The following is a 17,481-nucleotide window of genomic DNA, read 5'->3' as shown; positions in this document are numbered from 1 at the left end:
CAGGCAGGAGGGGCAGTTGTTTGACTGGCTTTTTCAGTATGAAATACAGAAAATTTTCTAATGAAATCAATTGCAAAACTTATTGGTTTTGCATGCTTTGCCACATATCAAAAGTTTTTGTATCTGACAGTGCCCATTTAAGTATATTAGTCACCAAACCAGTATTTACTAGAACAGGGCTTAAATTTTCAATGGATCTAGGAGCCAGCAAAAAAAATCTAGGAGTCAGCATGCCACACGTCACGTAACATATCAGTACACAAAGCGACATTATGTGACGTCATCATGATCAGTCATGATTGTTACCTTATCTTTTCCATGTGTGTCACAGTCATTACTGTCCCCTCATCTCACCTCTGTGTGTCACCGTCAAAAGTGTTGGGTGGGCAGTTCTGATTATCTTTGGTGGGGACATTTGGTGTAGAGATCAGGCCCAGTATAGCTGATAGTGGCATCCTTGTATACTATAAAATCTATGTCGCTCCCAAAAAAATATTTGGTTGGGGAAATTGAAAAGAAAACCACATTTTTTTAAATTTTGGAAGGTTTATTTATTACGCTGTACACTTTATTATTTATTTGTCTTTAGACTGTTTTTTGTGTCTACAAAATGCTCAAAAAAGGCACAAGAAGGGTTTATTTGCGCCTTTTGGTTTACACATTTCTGCTGATTTTGAGTTGCAATCCACTGATTTTGGCAATACACATGATATGGATGGGTTTTATGAACTGCACCTTTTTGTGAAAAGGCGCAAAGCCACTGAAAAGTCTCAAACTACACCAGCCCAGACTTAGCTTAGCTTTTTGGTGTACGTGAAGAGTGAAATTTCAGTAAATGTGTACTTGAACAAAATTTATTAAATGCTCTGTGACCATTTACTAAATCGGGTTCTCCTACACATTACCAGCACACAAAAAAAGTGTAGAAAAATGCTTCACTTACACCTACAATGATAAATGCCGGCCTACATGTTTTCTTTACTCTGTGGGTCAAAATGATTAAAATGATAACCATGTTTACAGCTTTTCTTTTATTGTGCTGCTTAACAAAAAAAACAAAAAAACAACAACATTTGTATATTAAAATATCAATTTTGGCCACCTATAACTTTCTCATTTTTCTGTATACAAGGCTGTATGTGGGCTCATATTTTGTATCATGATCTGTAGTTTTTCTATTTTGCCTATATATACCTTCTCAATCGCTTTTTAATAATTTTTTGGGAGGGGGAATGTGGTGTGACAAAGCAGCAATTTTTGGATTTAAAAAAAAAAATATGTTTATGCCGTTCTCCGCACAGGATCATTAGCATTATATTTTGATAGTTCGGACATTTATGCACACGGTGATACCAAATATGTTTGTAAATAGTTTTTAACGCTTTTTGGGGTCAAATGGGAAAAAGGGGCCATTAAATATTTTTGGGGGGAGAAGCTTTTTCACATTTTTTTATGGGGACTATCTATAGCAGGGGTACTCAACTATTTTAAGCGAGGGTCTGCCCCCAGAATGAATGATGCCACTGTGCCCCCACAATGAATAATGCCACTGTGCCCCCACAATGAATAATGCCACTGTGCCCCACATAATTAATGATGCCACTGTGCCCCCACAATGAATAATGCCACTGGCATCACAAAGAATAATGCCACTGTGCCCCCACAAAGAATAATGCCACTGTGCCCCCACAAAGAATTAATGATGCCCCTGTGCCCATAGAATTAATGATGCCACTGTTACCCACATAATGAATGATACCACTGTGCCCCACATAATTAATGATGCCACTGTGCCCATATAATTAATAATGCTACTGTGCTCTACATAATTAATGATGTCACTGTGCCCCACATAATGATGCCACTGTGATTCTCCAACTGTTGCAAACTACAACTCCCATTATGCACAGACAGAAGGTCATGATGGGAGCTGTAGTTCTTCAACAACTGGAGAGAGTCATAGGTGGGGGAAACACAAATTTTTACCCGAGAGCTTTGGCTCCCGTCCCAGGTCCCACGCTGTTCTGCTGCTCTGTCCTCTTCTAGTCAGGCTTGGCTAGAGCAGATGATGCAGGCAGGCTAATTGCGCTGCCTGCATTACAGGAGAAGCGGCGGTTTGGCAGGGACACAGCGTTCCCTTGCTCCGGGCCATGCCTATTCATTTGTATCGGTGTCTTAAAGCCACGCTACAAATGAATGTGGGGAGATAAGGAGGGCGGTCCCGATGACTGGGGCCACGGTGCAAATCTGGACTGCTGTCCACCAGTTGAGTACCCCTGATCTATAGCAATCCTTAGATTGCAAATACTGAACGGTGTTATGCATAGACATAGCACTGATCAGTATTATCGGCGATCTTCTTCTCTAGTCTGCATGATGTCAGACCAGGGAAGAAGAGACTGGGAGAGTGGCTGAGGCAGATGAGGGGACCCCCAGGCGCCATCTTGGATGATCGGATCGGATCCATTCAAAGGCCCTCATTGCCGCAGATGCCGTGATCTGTATAGCAGACATCACGCTGATGCCCACCATTACCGGTGGGTCCCTGGCTGCTAATAGCAGCAGGGACCTACTATGCATGAAGTGAGCACCGGTACGGTGCTCCCGTCATGTACCGGACGTATATGTACATTAAGTACCAGGATGTACATTTATGTCCTGTGTCGTTTATTTTAATGTAAAGATAACACAATACTGTATTATAGCATGTAGACACAAAGGGTGGAGACAATAAAAAACAATCTGCAAAAACTTTTATCATTGCACACCCTAGTGCAGTTCAGAATATTTTGGATGCTCTATAGTCAAATAGACAGAGATAGAAGCTTGCAAAAACTACAGTCATGCCTCAATTCTGTGTAGTACACCAAAATAGTACAATACAGGAATTTAGGTGCACTACTGTGGTAGATGTGAATAATGACATTGGCTAACTCTCAAAACTGATGTTAAAATTGAGACATTAGCCACTATATCCTTATATGAAGGACATACCTGAGCCCGCACACCAACGCCAAGGTTTCTCAAGTGGCACGGGACCTAACACTAACCTACCTGTGCATGATAAGCAAAACCAGGGGCCAGTGGGCATTTACATCAGCATTAGGTTCGACTCACAGCCTCCTTCCAGGTTTCCTCCAGTGTGGCTTGGCACACATACAATGGGAGGAGGTAACTGGAGGTAACCAGGGAGAAGGCTGTGAGTCGGACCTAATGCTGCTGTAAATGCCCACTGGCCCCTGGTTTTGCTTATCATTAGGTTCGACTCACAGCCTCCTTCCAGGTTTCCTCCAGTGTGGCTTGGCACACATACAATGGGAGGAGGTAACTGGAGGTAACCTGGGAGAAGGCTGTGAGTCGGACCTAATGCTGCTGTAATTGCCCACTGGCCCCTGGTTTTGCTTATCATGCACAGGTAGGTTAGGGTTATGACCTGTGTCACTTCAGAAACCTTGGTGTTAGTGTGCGGGGTCAGGTATTTTAACTGCACCAGTTATACTGTGACATTTTAGTGCCTCCAAGTAAGGGTGCATTCACGCCACATTTGGGAGATAGTATGAGTATACTTTGGTTTTCACTCTGGCCATAAAACCGGATACAGGCCAAAAATGAGCTGATCCAAGTCACTATATGTTAAATGAATAATATTCAGCGCTGATGCGGCTGGGATACGGGTGCGCCCAGTATTGAAATTTCCCAGCCAGATCCAGCAGCCGGATCTTGCAAACGTGGTGTGAATGCACTCAAACATAGCCTGCTTGAGCACATTACTGTATTGGTGCAATAACGACCAATTGTATTCTTGATACGGGTGCTGACATTCAGGAAACAGCACAGAATTACATATGAAACTTAAGAACACTTGACAGTCCCCCCCCCCCCCCCCTACTCTGTATGCCTGTATGTAACCTTTGCTTTTTATAAAATATGGCTAGACCATTGTATCAATAAAAGCACTTTATGCCTTCTGTCTCAACCCTACTCCTCATAGTCTGTATGCTCTTGCCAGCAGGGCCCTCACTACTCCTGTTTGAATAGTTAGTGTGTAATATTGTTATGTCTGGTACTTGTCTTTATTTGTACCCCAAAATTATTATGTGCTGCGGATTCTGTTGGAACTATATAAAATTATTATTATTATTTTTATAAAAGTTGTAAGAGTGATATTGTCCTCCTGTCTCTGTGGAAGTCACTAAACAATGCCACAAGAATCCTTAGGGTATAGGAAGGATAATTTACACAGGATTCGCAAGATCTTGAATTTCTCAGGAAAAAAATGCAAACTTATTTGGCTTAAGTGTATGATGTGAATTGCCATAATTCTTGGGCAGGGATAAATAATCCCAATAATTCTACTCATGTCATAATGCCAGTGTATTAGACACAATAGGAGGCCTTTAGTAACCTTTATACTCGACACACCTTCCCGCTAAGAAACTATTTCACAAACCAAGATATTCTTTAGAACGACAAATCATCTGAAACTTCACAGTACTGAGGGAGTAGTTGAAGTGTTCGCCAGAGCTAACACCTTTGAAGTCACAGTTCCCTAAAGGGGCTACACCTGTTAATAAAACTTAAAACAGCAGTATAGAAGGAAAAATGTACTGGCCACGGTGATTTCTGTCCTCTAGTTTAATAAATATTCCATACAGTCCAGAAAGCTATATTTACAACCTGTTTGGTGAACTTTTGTCTTACGCGCCAGGTCAATGCTCCTGTGGTATACACCAAGCACATCCTAAGGTATAAGTGGCCACAAGTAGGATTGGATAGTGTATATTAGCATGCATATTTTAGTAAAGGTCTCAGTAGATTCTGTAGTACTTTGTGGATTCACAATATACATACACAGTTTTAAATTCAAACTATAGTGTCATTTCTTGTCAAATATCACAATCCTGATGAGTTTTTGAGAATGCATAAATGGACTGGTAGTCAAACACTAAATGCTGAACAAGGATTAGACTAGTGGACACAAAAAGAAGAATACATGTAGCCCAAAAGATAGTAGAAATGATAGAAATAATCTCTTGCAGCCCTCCCTTATTAGAAGTCCCATATACATTAGACAGAACTACAGTGAAACTTCTAGGTCTTCTGTGTTTTCCACTGCCTATAAAATTAAGTACCCTCAGGTCCACAATAATACATATGGGCCAAGGGGTCAGACCCCATGCAATCTCATACTTCCCTCTCTAATAAATATATAGTTCAGCCAGTATGCCGACATATAAAAAAAAAAAAAAAAAAAAATTGCCATTTTTACAGTAAGACTTTATTTGATGTGTGATCTGATCGGTAAGTGTCATATCACACATCAAGTGTACTGTAACAACCACTATATCATAATAAAGAGCCTATGAGGCCTAAACGTGTAAGTGGGGTTATCATGTCTCAGGTCTGTGAATTTTAACTATTGCGATATAAAGCTACAAGTCTGTTTTATTGGATGCTAGAGCATCCTGTTCTTTGGAAAAATACATTTAGGATTTGGAAGATCCTGGTAATGGCAAAGGTGACTTTGCAACATACATGTCCACACAGCTGGAATGAGTATAAATGTAATTCTTCTGGCTGATAGTTTACTTCTATAATTTACATACAACATGGGGAGATTTCTCAAGGTAGAAACAACATATATGGTAAGCTATACGCTGTACATGTAAATCAATAACCTACACTTTTCCTCAAGAAACAATGTCACAATAGGTACCACAATACCTGAATACAACAACCTACAAGTGTTACCCAAAAATAGCCATAAAGTCCAGGACGAATTAGCAACAGCTACGAAACTGCGTCAGTTGTGGCAGCACTCCAGGTATCAATAATTATGTGATTGTGGTATAGCAATTCCACTGAGGTAGTTTACTTATCTTGCACTAGGAGCAGTACTGGTGTGCTCAACATTTCATCTCATGCTATTTTCTTATACTGGTGAAACTTGAAAAATTTGATTGTGCAAAAGTCCATTGTATTTCATTAATGCAACGTAAAAGAAAAGGAAGCATGAAGTGCTCCAAAATCTCCTGGTAGACTGATACGTTGACCCTGGACTTAAGGAAGGACAGTGGACCAACACCAGCAGATGACATGGCTCCCCATGGGGGGGGGGGGGGGGGGGGATTTGGGGTTTTCATGAGCTGTAACCATAATCATCACAATTGTGACAAATCACGGCTTGAACTATCTTGCTTTGCATGTAATGAGTCTCATTTACCGTATTCGTTTCATTTTTTTACATTTTTTTCATTTATTGGGCAAATCAAGAGATGACATCAACAAAAGTATTCGAACAATGTGGAGTAACAATGGCCTGATGGGCCGAAACAAAGAACCAAGTAGAGTACACATAGCAATATAATGAGTAAACAATGGAACAGATAACAAATATGTTGAGGCATCAAGATATCTCCAAGTAAAAGGCAGTGAAAGAACCACCCAGACGCCAGGGCAGAATGATGGAAGTAGTAAAATGAGGGAACGGACTAATAAGAGAGCTAGCGCTGCCCAGGCATTGGGGCAGAGAAGGAAGTGGATAGGGTACCATAGAATACAAAACTAAGGCAGCACATCAGAGAAAGAAGACTGGATGAAAAGACAAAAAGAGGGAAAACACAACAGAAGCAGAGGGAGTAAGGAGAGCAGAAAACAAAATAGACAAAGGGGGAGACTAGGTAAAAAGACACACAACCAAAGAGCCCAGCCAGGGCAGGGACTGACCGACAGCAGACCCCTGAGGGCATCAGGGAAGAAGAAGTAGATCGACGTGTACAAGACCTAGCTAAGGAGCCTATACCTGGGAGAAGAACAAAAGGACGACCAATGGAGCCACGTTGCAGCATCAACTTTTAAGTTTCATTACTGAAATAAATGCTCGATATTCAAATTTTTCGAGTTTCACCTGTATATACACCTGTGCAATTTTCTTGGGGTTCATATTTTTTATGGGCTGTTGGGGTTTTGTCCGTGTCTTTTCTTGTTTGAATACATGTCACCAAAATAAAAATATTTATAGTTTATGGACTTTATGGTTATTTTTGGGTAACACTTGTAGGTTATAAGCTATACATGTATACTGAACGGGAGACTTTTAGAAAGATGCTGTCCAGTAACCATGCACTACAGAGATCCTTTAACTCTTATGCTGTAGTCATTTGCCATGAAACAACTCTTGGCTTTCCTACTATGTCCTATTTAGAAAGCTTGCCAAGAGAGCATTGCATGCAGAGGATGTTGTAATATAATGCTTTCTCCTTTGTCCCAGTGGAATCACATTTGTGGATTACTACATAATTCATAACCAGCAGTGTAATAAGCAAATTAAAATCTAGTAAAGAACAAAGAAACATTTTTTTCTTTAAAACTACAGACCCTGTATAACATTAAAGCTACAGCATGTGATGACCTTACCTGAGATTTAGCAAGCTTTTTCTCTAAACCGTCCCTTTCCCGCTCAGTCTGCTGAAGACGCTTATTTAACTCCACTATGTCTCCTTTCAAGGAAGCCAGGGCTGCTAGATGGAGCTGGAAATAAAGGAAGCAAGGGTCAATACAAATTCAATCAAGAAAACTAATATTTCTAAATAAATAAATAAACTTTGGGGGAGATCTATCAAAACCTGTGCAAAGGAAAAGTTGTCCAGTTGTCCATAGCAACCAGCTTGCTTTCATTTAGCAGAGGCCTTGTTAAAAATGAAAGAAGTGAGCTGATTGGTTGCTATGGGCAACTTTTCTTCTGAACAGGTTTTGATAAATCTCCCCCTTTAGCTTTATTTTGCCTTTACCTAAATGCACTTAAAAAGATGGACATAAGGCATATCGCCCGTCAGACTTCTTTATATGGAATGAATCAGCTCATAGGCTTGCACTATATGTGGTGGCCTTTAGGAAGATTCTCCTATGATAAAATTCACTTGTGAGAAACCCCACTGTGGCTTGAGAGCTATGGGGATTTGTTCCCCATAACTTCATCCTAAATCAGGTTTTAAGACAAATTACTAAGATGACCGGCATCAGGCTCACTTAAGACACTTATCTCACAATGGCCATGTGAAGCAATCAGAAAAGACATTTATTTGGATAATCTTGTTGCTCCAGAGGCGGCAGCACATGCAATCAGAGGAGTGTGATTTATTGCTTCTGCTGGGAGGGGACGATTCTCCGCACAATCAACCCCTTCACCTCCAGCCGGCCACAAAGACAACTGCACACACAATCCATCTGCAAGGGACTGACTGCTTAAAAAGTATAGGGAGTGGGAAGCATCTAAAGAATGAGCACTTTTGCAGCTGCTCCCATTACATACCCTAGCTCACAAGGAGAACTCTATAGAAATCCCACTTAAGGATAGGTGATAAATCATCAAAAATAATACTAAGATGTAGATGTTAAATTCATTTAATAAAATTAAGAAAAGTCATACAAACATATGTAATTGATTACCTACACAGTAGTATAGGTCAACCATTGACCCGCATTAAAATTACTGACATCACATGGTAGAACATTTTCTTTTTTCACCCAATGACAGCAAAGGTATACTAGCTAACCGAATGTCAAAAGGGCACTTTTGGTATACATCTGGCTCATGATACCCAATGGGAGGAATTAATTTAAATCAGTGTTTTACAAGACAGTATTAAGTAATTGTTCTCTTGCATAAGATATATTAAGTAGCGTCTTAAAGGGGTATTCCAGGCCAAAACTTTTTTTTTATATATCAACTGGCTCCGGAAAGTTAAACAGATTTGTAAATTACTTCTATTAAAAAATCTTAATCCTTCCTATAGTTATTAGCTTCTGAAGTTGAGTTGCTGTTTTCTGTCTAACTGCTCTCTGATGACGCACGTTGCGGGAGCTGTGCAGTTTCTATGGGGATATTCTCCTATCATGCACAGCTCCCGGGGCGTGACATCATCATTGAGCAGTTAGACAGAAAACTTCAGAAGCTAATAACTATTGGAAGGATTAAGATTTTTTTAATAGAAGTAATTTACAAATCTGTTTAACTTTCCGGAGCCAGTTGATATATATAAAAAAAAAGGTTTTGCCTGGATAACCCCTTTAACAAATCTCCTGCACTGTCCATCTGTCAGCAAGAGCGTGTTGATCTGTAGCGCTTGGGACAGTGTGGATAGAGAAAGACAAATACTGCCCTGAGTGGTATAGTTTAAAAACCCTGCAGGTTGTATTTTTTATTGCACACACTGGTACAAGGCTTATCAGTCACCAGTCACTGTGTCCAAGCGTTTACATCAGGGATCCCTGGTGAAGTCAGGACGCACCTGATAAAACTGTCTGGACACAGTGACTGTGGGGATTGATATGCCTTTCTCTAAGCGCAATAAAAGTACAATCTGTGGGATTTTTAATGATATCACAACCTCCCAAATGCTACACCTGTGCAATCCATGGAGCCTGAAGTAACTTTATGTAATCCTTAGAAATGAATGGAGCATGTGCCAACCCCAGCATGCACTCCTCTCAGTGAGCCATGGTCCATTCAGGAGATTGTGGGGATTCCCAGCAATCTGTCACTTAGCCCCTATCCTGTGGATAGCCAATAAGTTACTTTTCACTGCTGTACCCCTTTAAAGTATAGAGCCACTAAGCATGAAAGCTTAGATGTATGTTTTTTGAATCACTATAAAAATGCCTTAACCCCTTAAGGACTCAGCCCATTTGGGCCTTAAGGACTCAGACAATTTTATTTTAAAGTTTTCGTTTTTTCCTCCTCCCATTCAAAAAATCATAACTCTTTTATATTTTCATCCACAGACTAGTATGAGGGCTTGTTTTTTTGCGAGACCAGTTGTCCGTTGTAATGCTACCACTCACTTTATCATAAAATGTATGGCGCAACCCAAAAAATACTATTTGTGTGGGGAAATTAAAAAGAAAACCGCAATTTTGCAAATTTTGGAAGGTTTTGTTTTCACGCCATACAATTTATGGTAAAAATGACATACGTTTTTTATTCTCTGGGTCAATACGATTAAAATTATACCCATGATTATACACTTTTCTATTACTGTTGCGCTTAAAAAAAATCGCAAACTTTTTAACCAAATTAGTGCGTTTACAATCCCCCTATTTTGAAAACCTATAACGTTTTCATTTTTCTGTATAAGAGGTGGTATGAGGGATAATTTTTTGCGCCGTGATCTGTACTTTTTATTAATTCCATATTTGCTTATACAAAACTTATTACATTTTTTATTAATTTTTTTTGGAATAAAATGTTATAAAAAAGCTGCTATTTTGGACTTTTTTTTTACATTCACGCCGTTCACCGTACGGGATCATTTACATTTTATTTTAATAGTTCGGATATTTACGCAAGCGGCGATACCAAATATGTATATAAAGTATATATTTTTTTTTTTACACTTTTTGGGGGTAAAGTAGCGAAAATGGGACAATTTACGTTTTTATTGGGGGAGGGGGTTTTCACATTTTTTTCACTTTATCTTTTTACTTTTATTTTTAAACTTTAATAGTCCCCATAGGGGACTATTTAAAGCTATCACTCGATTGCTAATCCTGTTCAGTGCTATGTATAGGACACAGCACTGATCAGGGTTATCGGTCATCTTCTGCTCTGGTCTGCGGGAAGGCAGATCAGAGCAGAAGACTCCCGGAAGGCAGCGGAGCCAGGTGAGGGGACCTTCGTCTGCCGATCATCCTGTTAAGTGACCGCGATGCTGCAGATGCGGTGACCGGTATTGATCACGGCATCTGAGGGGTTAATGGCGGACATCCGCGGGATCGCGGGTGTCCGCCATTACCGGCGGGTCCCTGGCTGCGATCCACAGCCGGGACCTGCCGCACATGATGCCGGCATCGCTCCGATGCCCGCGGTTATGCTCAGGGCGTAAATGTACGTCCTGGTGCGTTAAGTACCACGTCACCTGGACATACATTTACATCCTGCGTCGTTAAAGGGGTACTCCGGTAGAAAACTTTTAATTTTTTTTATGAACTGGTGCCAGACAGTTAAATAGATTTGTAAATTACTTCCATAAAAAAATCTTAATCCTTTCAGTACTTTTTAGCAGCTGTATGCTACAGAGGAAATGCTTAACTTTTAGAATTTCTTTTTTGTGTTGTCCTGCTCTGTACAGTTTCTAATATGTGCATCAGGTGTCAGCAGAGAGCACTGTGGACAACACAAAATAAAAAAAAATAAAGATTTTTCTCTGTAGCAAACAGCTGCTAAAAAATACTGAAATGATTAAGATTTTTTAAATAGAAGGCACTTACAAATCTGTTTAACTTCCTGGCACCAGTTCATTTAAAAAATAAAAAAAAATAAAAAAAAATTTCCACCGGAGTACCCGTTTAAACTTGGTTTACACATCTTAACATTCTGGCCTATTTAACTTTACAGATGCTTTTCCAGCTGTAATCAGGGAAAAAAACAACTGCTTTTTTTTTCATTGACCTTTTTCTCCGAGTGTTGCCAAAAAAGAATGCGTAAAAGTAAATCCGTTGGTGAAGTTTACGTTGTGTGAACCCAGCCTTAGTTGTTTTCCAGGAAGAAGATCTTTGGTACATTAAGTAAAGTGCATGATGAAAAAGGTTTAAATTTAGATTTTTTATTTTGGAGGGGGTAAGAAAAAAAAAAAGCTCTGAATCATCGTGAAATATATCAGGAGTATTAAATGGACTAGAGATCAAGGCTTTATTCCGTCCTATGATTTATGTGAGGACAAATCACAGGCGTATGTATAACCGGCATACCTTATTCAGATCCCTGGATAATGCTGTTACAATATTGGATGAAAAAGCAGAATGGAATTGCATTTCATGGGATGCTGTTACATTGATTGATTCTGATCACTTAGTGCTTTAGCATGATTTAAGTGAGGGATATGTGGAGTTAGCCTCTCTACTCATACAGAATATTAAGTATAAAAGCAGCTAGAAAACATTCACTACAAATCACTCCTGCAAAATTACAAATATTTGAGATTTCTCTGACAGATATTACAATATCTAGGAAATGTTCACTTTGTACTATTTCTTGAATCATTAATGAGACTTGGTTAATGCTATACTGTAACATATTGGCAAAAGCTCAAGGTGACTCTTAGCTGGCCTGCAGATATCAAATTTCCTGGTTCACAGCCCTGTAACATAACTGGTGGCATCTTTGCCATTCACACAGTCAAAGCTCTGCCAAGCATCTTAAGTGGCTTTTTCATCTTGGTAAATTTCCAAAATTGGTCACCCATAGTGATAATGATAACTGGCTTATAAGCTGTGTTGAGTATCCTACAATAGGACAATTTTTTTTCTTTTTCTAATCTCTTTCCATAGGAAACAAACTAGAGCTGACCCATTGACCTCTATGGAGAGCTTTTTAGGCTTGATCTGTGACCTGTGCAGGGAGAGGCTGAGCTCTGACGATCACCTATTGTGAATGACGTGATCCTATGTTCACACTTGAAAATATTGATATTGGGAAAAGTGTGAACATGACTATCTATATACTGGTGTCATCTTTCATTGTAGTTCTGCCTGTAATGATAAGAAAAAGACAGCAAAAAAGTTCTCTATATAGAACAAAAAGTGTCAGACTATAAGGCTTTGTGGCCAGAATAAAAAATGTAAGATTTCAAGATTACTTTAAAATATAGATAAAATTGAAAATATAAAAATAACTGTTAATTCACAACAGAATCAATCTGCCAAAAATATACATGCAGACTCCTTTTAACCCCTTAAGGACTCAGGGTTTTTCCGTTTTTGCACTTTCGTTTTTTCCTCCTTACCTTTTAAAAATCATAACCCTTTCAATTTTCCACCTAAAAATCCATATTATGGCTTATTTTTTGCGTCACCAATTCTACTTTGCAGTGACAGTCATTTTACCCAAAAATGCACGGCAAAACGGAAAAAAAATCATTGTGCGACAAAATCAAAGAAAAAACGCAATTTTGTAACTTTTGGGGGCTTCCGTTTCTAAGCAGTGTATATTTCGGTAAAAAAGACACATTATCATTATTCTGTAGGTCCATACGGTTAAAATGATACCCTACTTATATAGGTTGGATTTTGTCGCACTTCTGGAAAAAATCATAACTACATGCAGGAAAATTTATACGTTTAAAAATGTCATCTTCTGACCCCTATAACGTTTTTATTTTTTCACGTACAGGGTGGTGTGAGGACTCATTTTTTGCGCCGTGATCTGAAGTTTTTATCGGTATGATTTTTGTTTTGATCAGACTTTTTGATCACTTTTTATTCATTTTTTAATGATAAAAAGTGACCAAAAATGCGCTTTTTTTGACTTTGGAATTTTTTTGCGCGTACGCCATTGACCGTACGGTTTAATTAATGATATATTTTTATAGTTCGGACATTTACGCACGCGGCGATACCACATGTTTATTTATTTATTTATTTTTTACACTTATTTTTTTATGGGAAAAGGGGGGTGATTCAAACTTTTATTAGGGAAGGGGTTAAATGACCTTTATTAACACTTTTTTTTTTTTTTTTTGCAGTGTTATAGCTCCCATAGGGACCTATAACACTGCACACACTGATCTTTTACACAGATCACAGGCGTGTATTAACACGCCTGTGATCAGTGTTATCGGCGCTTGACTGCTCCTGCCTGGATCTCAGGCACGGAGCAGTCATTCGCCGATCGGACACCGAGGAGGCAGGTAAGGGCCCTCCCGGTGTCCTGTCAGCTGTTCGGGACGCCGCGGTCAGCTTTGACCGCCGCTTCTAAAGGGTTAATACCGCACATCGCAGTGATCGGCAATGTGTGGTATTAGCCGCGGGTCCCGGCCGTTGATGAGCGCCGGGACCGACGCGATATGCTGCGGGATCGCGGCGCGATCCCGCTTCATATCGCGGGAGACGGCGCAGGACGTAAATATACGTCCTGCGTCATTAAGGGGTTAAAAACATGGCAATTTATAATGTAAAGTATTAAATAACATACACTGAAATTGTATTTTCTTTGTTGAGTACATTCTCTTGCAGTCTGGGCTGGCAGCAGGCATCTAATGTTATAATAATATCATGCTGACCTGCTCTATGAGACTAAATACAAAGTAACCTGCAGGTAACACATATGCTTGCTTATGTTTGATAGATTCCAGACAGTTTATAATCTGGCCATTTTTGTCATTTATTCAACAGAAGACTGCTTTGAATTAATACAGAAATGTGTATAATGTCTTATTGCCATTTATATTCGAAGCAATAACAACCAGAGCTGGTAATGATTAAAATCCTATTGATTCGTCCATTAAATGACATGTTTGGATTCCCCGCCATTCTAATGTTTTATTGTGGTTAACGGTATTGTGAAAATATAATAGAGGAGGCAATTTTATAATACAGCCAGTGAAATGAGGCGTCTCTAACCATTTTTCTGACAGCAGCGGAAACAATAACTTGAAATTGCAGTCATCTCGTCTAAGAGCTGCTTCAGAAACGTGTAAGCAATGAGGAAAGAAGGAACCACTTTTGTCTTCCTAATATCTTCTGGAGTCATGACGAGGAATTTAAGTACACACATATTTCGAATACAAGTCCATCAATAAATCTGAATTCTAATTAGTGACATAAACCATTCCATCAGATACAAATACACGTAATGGCCGGGTGTGTGTTGTGCATATTCTACAACAACCAGCAACATCTAGAAAGAATGTTATTCCATACCATTAGATGAAAGCCCCATGTGAGCCCTAGTTTTGCTGTCCTGTAAGTTTTGATCCTATGAAGGCATCATCTGCATGGTATTTGTATGTTATCCATGTGCTTGTGTAGATAGATTCCTAGAACTTCAGATCATTTGACTCTTATGTGTTAGCACCTATTTATACCACAGTGAATATTCTGCAAATATGCCTATAAACATCTATGGAACTGACAGATGGTAAGGATTAGGGATCGACCGATATCGTTTTTTTTTTAGGGTAGATACCGATAATCGGTGGAGGTTAGGGCCGATAGCCGATAACTTATACCGATATTCCGGTATAAGTTATCGGCTATTTATCCCCCCACAACACCGCTTCAGATCATTTATTTAAAGCGGGCGCTTTGAATCAATGAACTGCAGCGGCTTTTGCGGTGCCATAGACTGCCGACCGCTTCTCTCCCCTGCCTGTCTGGGGGTCCTGAGTCCTATCACCGCCACCGCGATGGCCCCCCCCCCCCCACCCCCATTGCCTCCTCCCGCTGCGTCACTCGTCATTGCGCACAGCGTAACGCAGGACGTAGCAGGAGCCAGAAGTAGCGTTGACCCCAGGAAAAGGTAATTATAAAACCGGGGATGGGGGAGGCAATGGGGCCGGGGCGGTGCATTATCGGATTATCAGCAAGGTAATTGCCGATACCAAAAATGCCCAAAATCGTGATTATCTGCCGATAATATCGGCCAAACCGATAATCGTTCGATCCCTAGTAAGGATGGTATCTGCTGGGCTTGTATAAATTGACATACCTTTTTTTTTGGGCTATGTAGGAAGCCAGATGTGCTTTCTCACAAGGTCAGTGCAAAAAGTATACTCAGCAGTTTGGGCAATGCATGCAACTATATGGCATACGCAATGTGCATAGAACCATACAGGGAAGTCTGAATATGAACCCGACTGGGTGCAGGGACTTAAAAAGTACCTGTTACCAAAAAAACTGTTCTAAACTAACTCAAGCTATGTTCCCTAACTACTCCTAACACTCCTCCCACCCTTGCAGTGCTGTGATGAATAGACCTCAGGCTCTGTTCATCTTTCAGTCTGTGCAGTATTCAGTATATATGCAGCTTTCTGTGAAAATCTGTGGAGCTTTCACTTTCTGTGCAGATGTAAATCAAGCTCAGTGCAGCCAAAAACACTTCCTGAGTTTGGTCTCCTGCCAAGCCGGGAGGAGACCAAACTAACTATTAATTATGGCAGAGAACAGAACAGAGCCACCTGGTGGCCGTTTTTTCTATTACATTTTAAACATATTTATGTTGATAATTTTAAAGCAAGTAAATGGGAAAGTGTCTGCTAATTACACAAGGAATACTATATTAAAAGTTTTATTTGGCGACAGGTACTCTTTAAAGAAGTGCCATCAACAACACTGTCCCTATCAACAAGATATAGGATAAGTGTATGATCACTAGGGGTCAGACTACCGAGATCCCTAGGGACCTTGAGAACAGGTGTCTTAAGTCTCCTGTTCAATTTAGCACTTATGGCTAGGTTCAGACTACGGAATTTCCGCCTGCAATTTCAAAGCGGAATTGCAGGCGGAAATTCCGCTGTCTAAAATGTATAGTGTAGTGAATGGGTTTCCGTTCACAAATTCACAGTTCGGAATTTGTGAAGCAGAATTTGTGAACGGAAAATCCGTTTGGAAATTTCTGCTTGAAGAATGGCGTTGCTCTTTCTTAAGGCGGAAATATTCGCTGAACATATTGCAGTCTATTGGAGACTGCAGTGTCCGCGCGGTCCTAGCGCTGACTGATTCAGTCGGTGCTGGCCGCACTCGGAATCTCCGGGTGGAAATTTTCTGCCCGGAGATTCCGTAGTCTGAACCTAGCCACCTGTCTCTGGCAGTCTCAAGTCTAAATCTCCCTTTCGGCAGGAGACTAGGGACCTCAGTTCTCAAGATCACTGGGGATCATAGTGGTTGGACCTCTACCAATAATACACTTATCCCCTAAGTGTTGGTGATGGCATAACCCCAATAAGTGAGAGATCACCTATGCACAGTGCTGTAGAGTACACTGGTACTTTTAAATAACAAGGATGTAGCTTAGATGTCACTAGACACAAATGTGTTTTACTGTCAAGTGTAAAAAATACAGATTTTTTTTTCAGTCTGCTTAAAGGAGCTACTCAATATAGACAAAGTCATCTCTGGTCCATACAACAAAAGGTAAATGTATGGTTGCTGGGTTCAGTTCTCCAGGGCAGATACCTGTATTTTATATGGTTCTTGGCTTTAGTTGATACAGGATACTTGCCATAAATGTTTACACACCTTCTCTCTCTCTCTCTCTCTCAAAAAAAATAAAAAATAAAATAAAAAAGATTCTAAAGAAAGATACCCACAAATAACAGAGAAAAGTTGGGTGAAGGTGTCAATTTTATTGGGACCAGCCAACTATTTTATGTGTATGTGGGGCCTCCCTACACACAATTCACGGACCAATCCATTTGTTCACCTCGAGTATTAGTCACTGACAGACCTGCATGGCTGTAGCTTACTGCACTAAAAACACATGTACAAGTGCTCGGCTAACCGCTATTGAAAGTTACATTAATACGGTATAGACGAGAAGAGAAGAAGAACACAGTTGCAATTTTTCTCTTCCACTTTGCCATTGCAGACGTCTCAACAATTCTGTTCATCTCCCCTTGAACGGAATATGCCCATTCATGGAGAGAGAAAATGTGCTAGTTAAAAGAGGCATCCATAGACTGGGCTCACTTTCTTTCAATGGCTCTC

At 40.0% G+C, this 17,481-nt stretch overlaps 1 protein-coding gene across 6 annotated transcripts in view; it reads right to left on the bottom strand.

The window, feature by feature from the left end:
- Positions 1–17,481, bottom strand: part of MCC (MCC regulator of WNT signaling pathway) — a 418,752-nt gene that overhangs the window by 144,318 nt on the left and 256,953 nt on the right. For 5 of the 6 annotated variants that reach the window (XM_056537453.1, XM_056537452.1, XM_056537454.1 and 2 more), the window contains one exon: positions 7,417–7,530. In XM_056537453.1, coding sequence (XP_056393428.1) covers positions 7,417–7,530 — 114 coding nt within the window. Of the gene's footprint in view, positions 1–7,416; positions 7,531–7,625; positions 7,645–17,481 lie in introns of those variants that run through there. The other variant, XM_056537458.1, reaches the window with a different exon arrangement.

The sequence above is a fragment of the Hyla sarda genome, chromosome 1 (assembly GCF_029499605.1).
Source record: "Hyla sarda isolate aHylSar1 chromosome 1, aHylSar1.hap1, whole genome shotgun sequence".
NCBI classification, from domain to species: domain Eukaryota; kingdom Metazoa; phylum Chordata; class Amphibia; order Anura; family Hylidae; genus Hyla; species Hyla sarda.
This window is presented reverse-complemented; position numbering and strand designations above follow the sequence as displayed.